At 36.0% G+C, this 12,620-nt stretch overlaps 1 protein-coding gene across 4 annotated transcripts in view; it reads left to right on the top strand.

Moving 5' to 3' along the window:
- Positions 1–10,413, top strand: part of adam11 (ADAM metallopeptidase domain 11) — a 34,650-nt gene extending 24,237 nt beyond the window's left edge. For 2 of the 4 annotated variants that reach the window (XM_016663776.1, XM_007577513.2), the window contains exons 16-27: positions 544–615; positions 989–1,081; positions 2,255–2,335; positions 2,410–2,460; positions 2,542–2,605; positions 2,854–2,959; positions 3,543–3,662; positions 3,735–3,903; positions 4,681–4,795; positions 6,012–6,102; positions 7,883–7,900; positions 9,469–10,413. In XM_016663776.1, coding sequence (XP_016519262.1) covers positions 544–615; positions 989–1,081; positions 2,255–2,335; positions 2,410–2,460; positions 2,542–2,605; positions 2,854–2,959; positions 3,543–3,662; positions 3,735–3,903; positions 4,681–4,795; positions 6,012–6,102; positions 7,883–7,900; positions 9,469–9,484 — 996 coding nt within the window. In that variant the 3' untranslated portion in view covers positions 9,485–10,413. Of the gene's footprint in view, positions 1–543; positions 616–988; positions 1,082–2,254; positions 2,336–2,409; positions 2,461–2,541; positions 2,606–2,853; positions 2,960–3,542; positions 3,663–3,734; positions 3,904–4,680; positions 4,796–6,011; positions 6,103–7,882; positions 8,124–9,468 lie in introns of those variants that run through there. The other 2 variants (XM_007577514.2, XM_007577512.2) reach the window with 2 other exon arrangements.
- Positions 10,414–12,620: the final 2,207 nt, after the last annotated feature.

The following is a 12,620-nucleotide window of genomic DNA, read 5'->3' as shown; positions in this document are numbered from 1 at the left end:
AATAAAAGATGGAAAGAATAATTCCTCGTGAACAGAGAACTGTTCATACAGAACAAGTTTTGCTCTTGAAGGATTGTGAAAACGTCGCTCCGAAAAGTGCAACAAGAAGCTTTTCGAGTGTTTACATTTTAAAACAGAACCGCATAAAGTGCATTTTACATCCCACACCGGACTCTTTCTGGGTCGTTTCTCATCTCTTTCCTGTTATGGCCCCCTGGCCGGCATTTTTGTTTCTGTATCAGTTGATACAGAAACCAGATCATTCTTCTCCGGTTAAGAATGATCAGCGGCGCCCTCTGTTGGGTGGCGGCCAAATTACAACACTGAAACAAAGTCTAAGTGAACGGTTTTAATCGATTGGAACTCATTTTAATTTAATAAACTATTAATTAGTAATTAATTGTTTGCATCCTTAGTTTAAACACTTGTATGTAGACAGAAATATTAGGAAAAAAAACTGGTATTGCTAAGCTGTATTTAAATTAAGTTTTGAACTGCAGTCTGAAAATGAGACATGATGCTGTTCTGTTATTTTTTGTGTAGCTGTTAGATCCCCCAGAGTGTGGGAATGGATATGTGGAGCTGGGAGAGGAATGTGACTGTGGATCACTGGTGGTGAGCATAAACTAACCCTGTACCTCTGACGTAATGTAAAATATTCATTTATTGCAGTAGAGCAATATCAAGCTAAATAAATCCTACTTCAAGATGTTTTTTGTGCTGTAATTTTAGAGAGAATAGCAAAGCATGGCATTTTATGCCAGCTGTGAACACATGAAGTTTGCTAAATAAAATAATAACTTTATCTGAAAGTGCTTCTTTGTGTTGCGTATCTACCTTTTTGTTTTATACCAGGGGCACCAAAAACAAAAAAGTGGTGTATTTTACAAAAGAATGCCACTTGTAGATAATCTCAATGTGTTACATTGAAAAGGATTTCAGATTTGTCACTTTGTTTCATGTTTTGTAACGTCTGTCTGGCCTTTAGGAGTGTAGTCAAAGTGGAGCCAATTGCTGTAAGAAGTGCACTCTGACCCACAACGCCATGTGCAGCAATGGGCTGTGCTGCAGGGGCTGCAAGGTGAGCTCCGCTGGTTTTCATCTCCAACTTAATTATAAATGTTTCCAGGTCTGAGAAGTTCAGCAAAGGTTGTAAAGCCTCTCTGAGTTGGAGAATGAAATATTGAACTTAAATTCTGCTGCACTAAGTTCTGGTAAGAAATGTCTGAGGACTCTGTTAGGACAATCCAGTAGATCCAATAGTTGTGATCTGGTGGTTGTATTTAAAGAGGACCTATTATGCAAAATTCACATTTTGGACATTTTTATGCTTACATTTTGGTTTCTACTTCTTAAAACGTCAAAAGTTTTGGGGTTTTTTGGTGTCTGGACAAGGAGCCATTTCAAAAACCTGCTGAATGTTAAGTCAATTTCGACAAGTACTGCATTGTTACCTAGCAACCCAAGCGAAGTTCCAGCACATTTGGTCAGCTGTTTTTACTGCTGTATGTGCTAGGCCTGTCACAATAGTCAATAAATCAATTAATCGCATGATAAATTAAAACAAACTCAATAATTTCCATTGGCATGATTTATAGTTTATTTCTTTTTTCTCTCTTTCTACCAAAAACTGGAGAATAAAAGTCTTCAATTTGGTGCTTTGGTCTCCACCAGCCCTTTTTTTGGAGGACAATTTTATTTTATAAAGACTTCAAAATTAATCTTATTTGTTGTTTTGTTTATTTATGTTGGATATTTAAAATGTCGTCCAGTTCCAGTGCTAAATGTTCATTAGATTTTAAAGTTTACTAATCTTTGAGAATGTGCTCTTGCATTATTATTTTTGCCATTACCGTCATATTACTTAAAATGGTATCAAAACAACAACTGCTGCTTTTTACTCTTTTATTGCAAAAATTTCTGGAGCAATTTATTGTCCAGCAAAATGTGTTATTGCGACAGGCATAGTATGTGCTGTGCAATGGCTGCCGGAAACGACAAGTGTTTTGTCTTTGACTCACCGTCTCTAGAGACTACTTGCTGCATTCTTGTTGTTTGTGCAGAAAGCTCCACTTCTGCTTTTCAGAGCTGTACAGAATTATTGTCTAAGAATGATTCTGTGCAATGAAAAGTATTGAACATGTTTTTACAGAAATAAGCTAACCTGTTAAAGGAAACATAATAGGTCACCTTCACTCTCACTCTCACTGATTCCTTCCTCTGTTTTCTGGTGTCTCATTTCTCCATCCTGCAGTATGAGCTCAGAGGAGTGACCTGCCGCGATGGCGTGAATGACTGTGACATTCCCGAAACTTGCACAGGTGACTCCAGCCAGGTGAGGGAAGAACATTTATCAGGTGAACATATTCATTAATCTAAAACTCAGTCTGACTGATTTGTGTCCTTCAGTGTCCTCACAACGTCCACAAACTGGACGGATACACGTGTGAGGCTGGCCAGGTGAGACGGCATGTTTGTTTGTTTTCTGGCGGTCAGTGAAGCATCTGTTTCTCTTTTTAAAGTCTCTTCTCGTCTCATCAGGGTCGGTGTTACGGTGGCCGCTGTAAGACCAGAGATGGCCAGTGCAGAACTCTGTGGGGTTACAGTAAGTCTGACTTTAATGTTTCTGATGCCACACTGCCCCCTAGTGGCTCTGACTCTTTAAATCTCCTCTAACATTTTATCATGTTACAATCCTGTGGAATGCATTTGAACATTTCAGTTTTAAATATGAGCTACTTTGTTTTTTGTTTATCACCTGAAACCCTAATAAAAATACTTTAAGATGAGGCTTTAAAGTGACTCTGGATATTTTTTGGCTGTTGACTGAAAGAGTTTGTTCATGTATCTCAGACTCAGCTGACAGGTTTTGTTATGAAAAGCTGAACTCAGAGGGAACAGAGAAGGGGAACTGCGGGCCGAACCCCGGCGGGCAAGGATGGGTCCAGTGCAACAAACAGTAAGAAAATCATCACTAAAACAGGCTGGGCAATAAATACATGTTTTCAATTTATCAAATTTTTTATTATCAGTAACAGGACTTTGAAACTAACGACTGAATCTGTTTTGAAAAAAAATCTGTTCTTAAAAAAGAACAAACTGAACAGATTCAGTCTATACACGTCAGATCTTGATAACTCTTACAACGTCGTAGTTTTAGAACGTTAATTTTGTAAAATTGGTCATTTTATAACTATAGTCTCATAATTAAACAAACATTCTTGCAGTTTGGCTCAAATACGCCATTGTTTTTTATTATTATTTTATTTAATCTTTATTTAAACAGGTGAGTCTTTTAGAAGAAAGTCTTATTTACAATAAATATCAATAATAATCCTTTTAAGTCACAGAAGGTTAAAATAAAAGCCACTTTTTGAATATATTTTCTGTCATTATTATTAATATTATTATTATTTTTTTAGAAAAGAAAAGAAAGCCAGTTTGTATTTTTTAGCCATGTCGCCCAGCCCTCCCTTCAGTGTGGAAGCTCCCGTGTTTCCTGTGGAGTTTAGCGTCTCGGTGTGTTTGCTCTCGTCATGCAGAGACGTTCTGTGTGGGCTGCTGCTTTGCACCAACCTGACAGAAAGGCCCAGATTTGGGGAACTGCAGGGAAGACTCACCAGTTTGACGATCCATCACCAGAACCGATACATGGACTGCAGGTGAAGCAAGGAAAGCTATTAAGAGTTGAGGTTAAGAACCAGGATGCTTGATTGTGACTGTCTGAGTTCCAGAGGGGGTCATGCGGTGCTGGACGACGGTCTGGATCTGGGCTACGTGGATGACGGGACGCCATGTGGGCCAAACATGATGTGTCTGGAGCGCCGCTGCCTCCCCGTGCCGACCTTTAACCTCAGCTCCTGCCCCGGCTCCTCAACCTCACGCATCTGCTCCCACCATGGGGTGAGACCACGCCCATGGACCCCAGTAACCTCCCCGCCTGGGCACGCCACCCGCTTTCAGGGTGTTTTCACACCTGATGGTCTGCTTACTGACTAGTAACTAACAAGTAACTAATAACTAATATGGCTTTTCATTTCAGTCAGCCTGTCCAAGGGCTTCAGGTGGAAATTTGCTTTTTTTCCCTCTATAACTTGGTACCATACACATCTCCTTTTAATAGGTTAACAAAATTTTGGACATTGTCTTTGAGTAAATAAACAAACAGCATGAAAAAAAATAAGAAACTGACCCGGTTTGACTGGGGACCAAAATTGCAACATTTGTTACATTTTCAGCTGCTGCGGTTAGTTTTCACGCTGCAGTTTTGAAAAACCTGTTCCCCTCCTCGACTGTGGGGGCGCTGCAGCAAGAACCACTGAAGGAAACGACACAAAAACCTCTGAGGAAGACATGAGCGCAACTTTCTTCTTCACAAAATGTAAACAAAAATGGATTAGCGTCACATTTTAGCGGTTGTAGGATTTATCTTTTGTTCTTTTGTTCGCTAGACAGATGAGTTTGTTTTGGTTGTATTTACCCAGATTGCCCTGCGCTGTAGTTCGCTTCCTGCTTAAAGAGCGGTCTCCTGTCTGACGTGATGCATGCATTCAAACCAAACCAGAATTGACCTCAACCGAACCGAAATCTATGTTTCAGCCGAACCAGACTTAACTTCTTTGGTATTAATTTCTCCCCAAACGTGAATTCATCCTAAAATTTCCTCCGGTTTCCTCTCAGACCTGCAGTAACGAGGTGAAGTGCATCTGTGATCCCGATTACACCGGGAAGGACTGCAGCGTGTTCGACCCAATCCCGACGCCGACCCCCCTGGAGGGACCAGAGAAGAACAAAGGTAAACACACAGGGAGACGTTTTAGTTTATTTACCTGCCACAAACTGAATCTCCTGGAAAAATATTATCATTAGAATCAATGTCAGTTTACTGTCTGTATGCTTTTAAGTTTTAAAAAGTGTTACTTTAGATTTTCATTAAAAATGTTTATTTTAAAAGATTTCTAAAAAAAAAAAAATTGTTCTGAAGTATGAAAATATTTTTTATTTTAGTTTTATTTTATGAAGGATAAAAATGTTTAAACATTTACATTTTTATTCTGAGGGATAAAATATTTTTATTTTATATTTTTATTATAAAGGAATTTTAAAAAATATTTTAAAGGATAGTAATGTTTTTAAAATTGGCTTTTTATTTTGAAGAATAAAAATATATTTTTTCCATTTTTATTTTGAATTTTTTTTTTTAAATATTTATTTTAAGGATGAAAACGCTTTTAAGTTAGATTTTTATTCTTAAAAAAATATATATTTTCTTTACTTTAGTTTTTTCCAGTAAAGGAGCAAAATGTTTTTTTATTTTAGAGAATAAAAATGTTTTTAAAATAAAATTGTATTTTAGGATAAACATATTTTAATTAAAGATTTTCTTCCCAAAGAAAAAGTTTATTGAAATTTTAGAGTTGTACTCTAAAGGATTATATTTATTTTATTACAGTTTTAGTAGATTAACAAATTTGACATAAAATTTTGGATTTTTATTTGAAAGGATAAAAATACAACTTAAAATCAGTGGCTTCAAGAATTAAATGACCTCGTAAATTTTCTTAGAAATTAAGAGTTTAGTTATAGTTTGTTCACTTTTTAAACACCTTGTGGATGAAGCAAAGTTTGAATAAATACAGAACACTGAGTGTGTATTGGTTAGTAAAGCAGTAAAGCTTTGGGTTCCTCTTCTGTTTAGTTTTAAAATAAAAGTTTTCAGTTGTTGTTAAATTGTGTGCAGAAATTAGAAATCAAGACAAATCTTGGAACGTCTGGGAAATTAAAAGAACCCTTTCTGCATACTTCCAGTTTCTCCCCAGAGCCAAGTTCCTGTTTAATCTTTTGTAAACATTATCTTTGGATTTGCCTCTAGCAGCGCTACGTTTTTTCCTTCAGACCTCAGTTTGATCTGAAATCGTCCAGGTTTCCATTACAGCACAAACCAAGGAAACTCATTTTTCCTCCTCTGCTTTCTCGCTCTGCTCTCATTCTGGCTGACTTCGCTCCCACAGGTCCCAGTGGCACCAATATCATAATCGGTTCGGTCGCTGGTGCAATTCTGCTCGCTGCAATAATCCTGGGGGGAACAGGCTGGGGATTTAAGTAAGAGTCCTGGCTGCTTGCATGTCTACGTATCTCTGTGTGCTGTGCTTCTCCAAACATGTCTGCAGCTGCTGCTTGGTTTGTTTATGCTGATGCTTGTGCAGTACCTGGTTCTCAGTCTACATGTTCTGATATTTAATTCATATTTAAAGCATAAACGTCTTGTTTAAGATGGAACTGCAGCTGAGTGAGCACAGAGAATATTTATTTAATTTCCTAACATCAAATCACTATTCCATATTTTTCTTTGTGAGATTATTAATGCGTAGTAAAAGTGACTTTTATGCTTTATAACAAGAAATTACTGAATACTTTCAGACTTTTGGTAATTTATTTTACCACCGAGTCTGCACATCCTTAAAAAGTCTTAAATTTATTAATCTAAAGTTAAGGCATTAAAATGTCTTAAATCTATTTTAAACGGTAAGCTGGCCTTACATATGTTGATCACAAGTCTTAAACTTTGTGCTGGCAGGATGGTATTCTATGTAGTCTTTGTATCTCTTCTGACTTTTCAGTCAGGCAAACCTTGGAGTCACTTCTTCACTGCGTTCTGTGATTTGAAGCGATTAAAGCTACTAGTAGCAAGCAGCTAATACGCCCTTGCTAACTAGCAAAGTGTATTAGCAGCTATAGATGCATTGGAAATGAAGGAAGGAGAAAAACTAGTTAGCTCACTTGTTTTAAAGCAAGCTATCAAAAAATGGTGAGCTAGCTACTTAGCTATCATGGTGCAAATTTATCACCAGCTGGCTGGACATCGTTTGTCTTTGCCATTGGATCACTTCTGTTGTGAACCTGTACAATGCTACATTCATTCTGTGCAAAAAAGCTTGGGTTTTTCAGGCCTTAAAACTGTTTCTTTTGTACATTTTTGACATGTTATAGGTCTTAAATTTCAATCAAAATGGTCTTAAAAAGTCTTACATTTGAGCTGGTTAAACTTTGTTTACAAATAACAAAAATCAGACTACATTTAGGTTTTATTTGTATTTAAATATGACCGATAGATGCTACCTTCTGTATTCTGTATGCGATAAAATGGTAAATCCTTTGCTAATTTGGTAACAAGCTGGACAGTTTAAAATCCTGTCATGTAGAACCTGCAAAGGTGTTTTGACATGAGTCCACAAGTAATTTCAGTCATTTTTCCCTAAATCTATTCGTAGAATGAGATGATAGGGTGCTGGATGGCTTCATGATTCATGTAATTATGTGGTTTATCTTGGAAAATGCAGCACCAGGATCAGCTATTGGGAAAATATAACACCGCTCAAAATGGTGTGTGGAGCGGACACATTTTTAAAGGGAATGTTTTTGGAATATAATAATAAATTGTTGTGGTATTTTATGAAAGCATCGACTTTATTTAGAAAAATGTGTTAGGCAGAAAAATATCTTTGATCCTGAGATCTTAGTTTGATATTTTGGGAGATAAGTGTGAGAGACAGAAATCTGCAGTTGTATCTAGAAATGTTTTTTCTTTCCTCTCTTTGTTTCACTCTGCTAATATGGCTCCAGCTTAGCTGTGGCATGCCTGCACTGCCCGAAGAAACAAACTCGTTTACCATCTTCTGTCATCATCTCAGAAATCCGCGGTGGCAGAGTTTAGTCTGCAGATGCAAAATGACAGAAAGCTCTTCTGATTCCTGTTTACTGCTTTGCTGTTTGAAGTTTTTAGGCCTGATGCATGTTTTTCCCTTTGTGCTTCATGCATAAGTGATGGTTGATGATCTGACTGGAGCTTTTTTGTTTCATCCCGTCGCTGCTGCCAATCCAGGAATATCCGGAAAGGACGGTACGACTCAGGATTTTAATCCTAATCCCAGTCCTGGAACATCGCTGGTCTTAGTTTCAGTTTTATACACACTTTTCATTTAAAGCATTTTTAAAATATATTCCCATATATCCGTGTGGTTTTATGTTTGTTCGCACCGGTCCTGAAACATTGTGTTTTGTAGATGTTAATTCATTATATTTACATCAAAATAAACGGAGTTAATACAGATTTAAAAACAAAACATATTTGATTTTTCTCATTTCTTGTTTTTTTAATTTATTATTTATTCACCTTTGCTGTGTTTATACAATTTGTGTATTTTGTTGCTCATTTTCCTTTTTTTTTCTTTCTTTTTTTGTGTTGAAGTCCATTCAAACTTTTATTGTTGTTTCCACAAGGATAAGTTATTTTGTCTTGTACTATAAATCTGCCAATTTGCTTGCATGGGATGGAAAAATTAATCAACTTTAAATCTTTGCACAAAAAATAAAAAATGGACCAGAATCAATGCACTTTCATTCATTCTTAGATCTGTTATTAAAACCCACATTTAAGATGGTAAATTTCAGAAAGGTCATGAATTATTGTTATATTATCTGTAGTCACTGATAGCATTCATTAAAAATTAAAAAAAATATTGTTTCCACATTTTTTCTTTAAAATATAATTTTTTGTTGTTTTTAAGGGACACAATAGGCTTTAATAAGTTTCAGCTGTAAAAATGTAGCAATATTTGTGTCAATACAAAATATATACCATAAAAGTGTAAATTAATTAAAACAATTATATGTTAAAATTATTTGTAATTATTTCAGTTTGGTTTTCATTGTTTAATATTTCCTGTGCTATAGTTCATCATGAAATAATTTAAAGTCTGCTGACCAATTGCCTTGTTTCTATTGCCTAAATGTAGAAAATTATTTCTCAATCTGCTGCGACATAAGAAAATAAAATCAGAGTTTCCTCCCGAAAACCTTTTAACCTCGATGCTCAGAGCGCCAGCACAGTCATTCGTCCAGTGGCCGCCATGTTTTTGACTTAAAAAATGTTTAAAGTTGACAGGAAATTGAAAATATTACTAGATAGTTATGCATTTTTGGTATTATCAATGCCTAATACCAACTATAAAGTTTTAAAAAAGGCAATAATAATAAGAAAAGATAAATTAACAATGCTAAGCCTGGTGGGGGCACAAGTGAAGCCTGGTGGCCCGCCAGGCTGATAATACACTGAGGGAAACCCTGAAAATGCTTAAAAACTAAAATAGTTATGTGGGCTTTTTGCCATAAAGAATTAAAATTTAAATGTCATGGTTTCCACATTTAATAGTGTCAAACAAACTATAAAAGCATTTAATTATAGTTACAATTGCTTAAATACTTATGCATTTTCTTCTCTCGATCATTAGCTGTTTTTTTTATTATTATTATTATTACTGTAGTGAAGAATGGTAAATCTCATTTCTCTGGGTCCATTTTCTGATATTCCCAATCTAAAATCTGTGTCGTTAGCTATAATAAGCTCTTTTTCTATTTTTCCCCTCTTAATGCTCTTCTTTTCTCTTCTGTCTTCCCTCTCATTTCCAGATCTTCAGGAGTTTAAGTTGCATCTCTTTTAGTCCATTCTGAGGACACAGAACAGAGACGTCTTCCACTTAACGAACCGTCAGGCTTTTCGTTTTTCCATTTCCTGCTCCGACTTTGTTGCTCTTCACTCCGGCTGAGTTTAGTCTGTCTGGAGGAATAAATCTGAGAACTACGGCACTCCTTCAGCTGGTCGCCACGAGTTTCTGGGCACCGATTTCTACCTTACAGTCTGCATCACTTGTCTAACTTAACTGTTATTGCGCATTACCCTTTTAAGTATTTTAATGAACTGCTCGGTTCCTGGAGAGCACAGCCATCTCCTCTCTGCAGTGTAAAAACCACAAACTATTACTGAACGTCGGCTTTTTAGATTAGAACGGTACATTCCACAATAAGAGCCATAATTTCTCCTTTTATGCTGCCTTGACAGGAAATCTGAGGGACATGTTGACTACCAGAGGGACAGTTGGTTTGCACTGAATGTATTCTCCCTGCTATAAAACAAATAATACTTCTATATATAAATATATCTATGTGTGTGCTGGCATATGAAAAAGTTTGGGAACGCCTCCTCATTTTGGCTTTCAAAGTTGCAACTTACTTATAAAAGCTAGTATTTGAATGGTGACATGTTTATTGGAGTTTCAGATATTATGCTTCATAAGATGGCATCATGCAACCGCCAGGCGCCATATTGGTAGGAAGAACTACACAGACTGTACACAAAGTAGCTGACTAGTCTGCAGTTTTCCAGTTTTGCAACAATGATGGACTCGTATTGTGATTCACAAACAACTGAGGGAAAGTTAAAGATAGAAGCTTTTATCGCATCCTTAAAGTACGACAGCACATTAGGGCCAATAGGAAATAAAAAGGAGTTAAGTTTTACCAAAAAGCTAAAAAAAATAAATAAAAGTTTAGATTAATGTCAGACATTTTTTAGAAAAAAAAAAAACGTGGAAATTTCAGAGTTTCATAAGTTGAAAATTTGTGAGGAAAAAAATAAGTTTGAGCTGGATTTCAGAAATTTCCTTGGAAAAAACATTGAAATTTCTGAGTTTCAAGAGTCAAACATTTGCTGAAAAAAAATTCTGAAATTGTGAAATTAATCACAAATATTCTAGAAAAAAAACTTGGACATGTTTTTGGAAAAGTTTGAAAATCAGTTTTAAAAGTTTTGATTTTTAAAAATCAAGTTTGTTTTGGCCATGTACAACATGGCATTACCTCTTATTAGTGAAATAATCTGCCAGTGGAACTAGAACTGGGTTGCTAGGTAACGGGCTTGGCTTGGCTGGGGTTGCTAAGTAACGGCGCATTGCCCGTTGATTCTGGAATAATCTACAAGTGGAACTCTTTTTTCATCAATATTCAGGAATTATTTACTTAAAACAATCTCCATATGTTGCTGAGAATTTACTTGTAAGTTAGTTTTGACTTATTTCAGGTGTACTGAGATATTTGCACTATAAAATAGACAAAAAAAATGTAAGACATTGATTGGTTTTTTGCAGTGAAGTAACTGATATCAAGCTGTTACATGAATTTAAAGGTGTTTTCATGCCTTTTGTACAACTAAATCACCATTTTTTTCTTTAGAGATCACCCCAGTTTGAAGATGCTACTTGGAAATTTAGCATGTATTATTATGGAGGCTGTCGAATTCCCAAACGTTTTCATGTGACTGTACTTATGAATCCAGATATGGTGCTGTTGTAAAAGCTTTGGGACTCAAGTGACAGCGGTGATTCACTGCCACCGAATGGAAGCACAAGTCTTTTATTAGAGACTCTTCGTCCTGCCTACAGCTGAACAATTAGCCAAAAAGGGTCCAAAATATGATCTGGGTGAGGTTTGGCCATAAAACAACCAAATCAGACTGGAAACTTCCTGTTGTGCTTTGCAAAAGTATTAATACCGTAACTTTACTACATTTAAATGTGTAAACTTGGGATTTTATGTGATTAATAAGCAGCAGGCTTTTGGGTTATATCTTTACAATCTTTTCCCATTAAAAACTAACATTTTTGCCACTTGGCTCTTGCAGAAAGTGGATTTTTCCTCTTACTTCAAAAAATGCACCACTTTATGTTAATCTGTGACATGGAATCCCAATAAAATACATTGACTTTTTAGCTTGTAAAAAAAGTAAGTTCATGCAGTTGTGCTGTCAAACTAAAGAAAGCATGAAAACAATATAAGAAATACAAGATGCAAAGGGTTCACATTAGCAATAAACATGTTTAAAACAGAGCATCTTGACTGTTAATACAGGGTAAACATCTGATGTCACCTTCTAGCATCGTTCAACAGGGCATTGGCATTTATGTCAGTAAAAAATAATCCAAATTGCACTGCCAAATTGCACTGCCACTGAGATATTCTTTTCATCCACATGAAAAGAATATCTCAGCATCTTTGATTTTAAAACCTTTTTAATCAGAACTTCAAGCTGGAATGCTTGGCAGGATGTGATTAAACTGAAACTGTCGCTACTCGAGATCGGATTTGGCAAAAAACTCGGGCCGTGACTGTTTGTCCTGTTTCTGATCACATGTTGTAGTAGGATGCAGATTTAAGCACCATTTACTCCTGACTTTCAATGCAAACTCTTATAACAGTATATTAAAAAATACCTGGAAATGTGTGTCGTTTTTGGTGGTTTTTTTTTTTGTTTTTTTTGTTTGTTTTTTTTTTTGCAAAATGCTGCGCCACTGGTATCTCTCACTTCTCTACTTTAAAAATGGGAAGGAACTAGAAAAAAATGCATTTGCTGTGAAAATGCAATGTGAATGGTGGAAGCTGAGTGTTTATAGTGAAAATTGTATTTGAAGTCAAATGCAGAAGAGGCAGAATAAAGCAAAAGCCTGCAAAATGCAAATATAAGAACTGTAAATGAGGAGTGAAAATATTCAATCAATACCAAAATCCCAACCAAAGAGTATTAGAAATGTATGTAGAACAGCTGACATAGCTAAACTTTAAGGTCAAAACAGATTATGAGATAAATAGAGGAATAGCCACAAGGTTAGGACTAACAACAAGGATGGTTCTGATTGGGGTTGGAGGGTTGGATTAGGGTTGGAAGGATGGTTCTGATTGGGGTTGGAGGGTGGGTTGGATTAGGGTTGGAAGGATGGTTCTGATTGGGG

Source organism: Poecilia formosa, unplaced genomic scaffold (genome assembly GCF_000485575.1).
Source record: "Poecilia formosa unplaced genomic scaffold, Poecilia_formosa-5.1.2 Scaffold444, whole genome shotgun sequence".
Taxonomy (NCBI): domain Eukaryota; kingdom Metazoa; phylum Chordata; class Actinopteri; order Cyprinodontiformes; family Poeciliidae; genus Poecilia; species Poecilia formosa.
The sequence above is the reverse complement of the archived record's forward strand: the minus strand, read 5'-3'. Positions and strand labels throughout refer to the sequence as shown.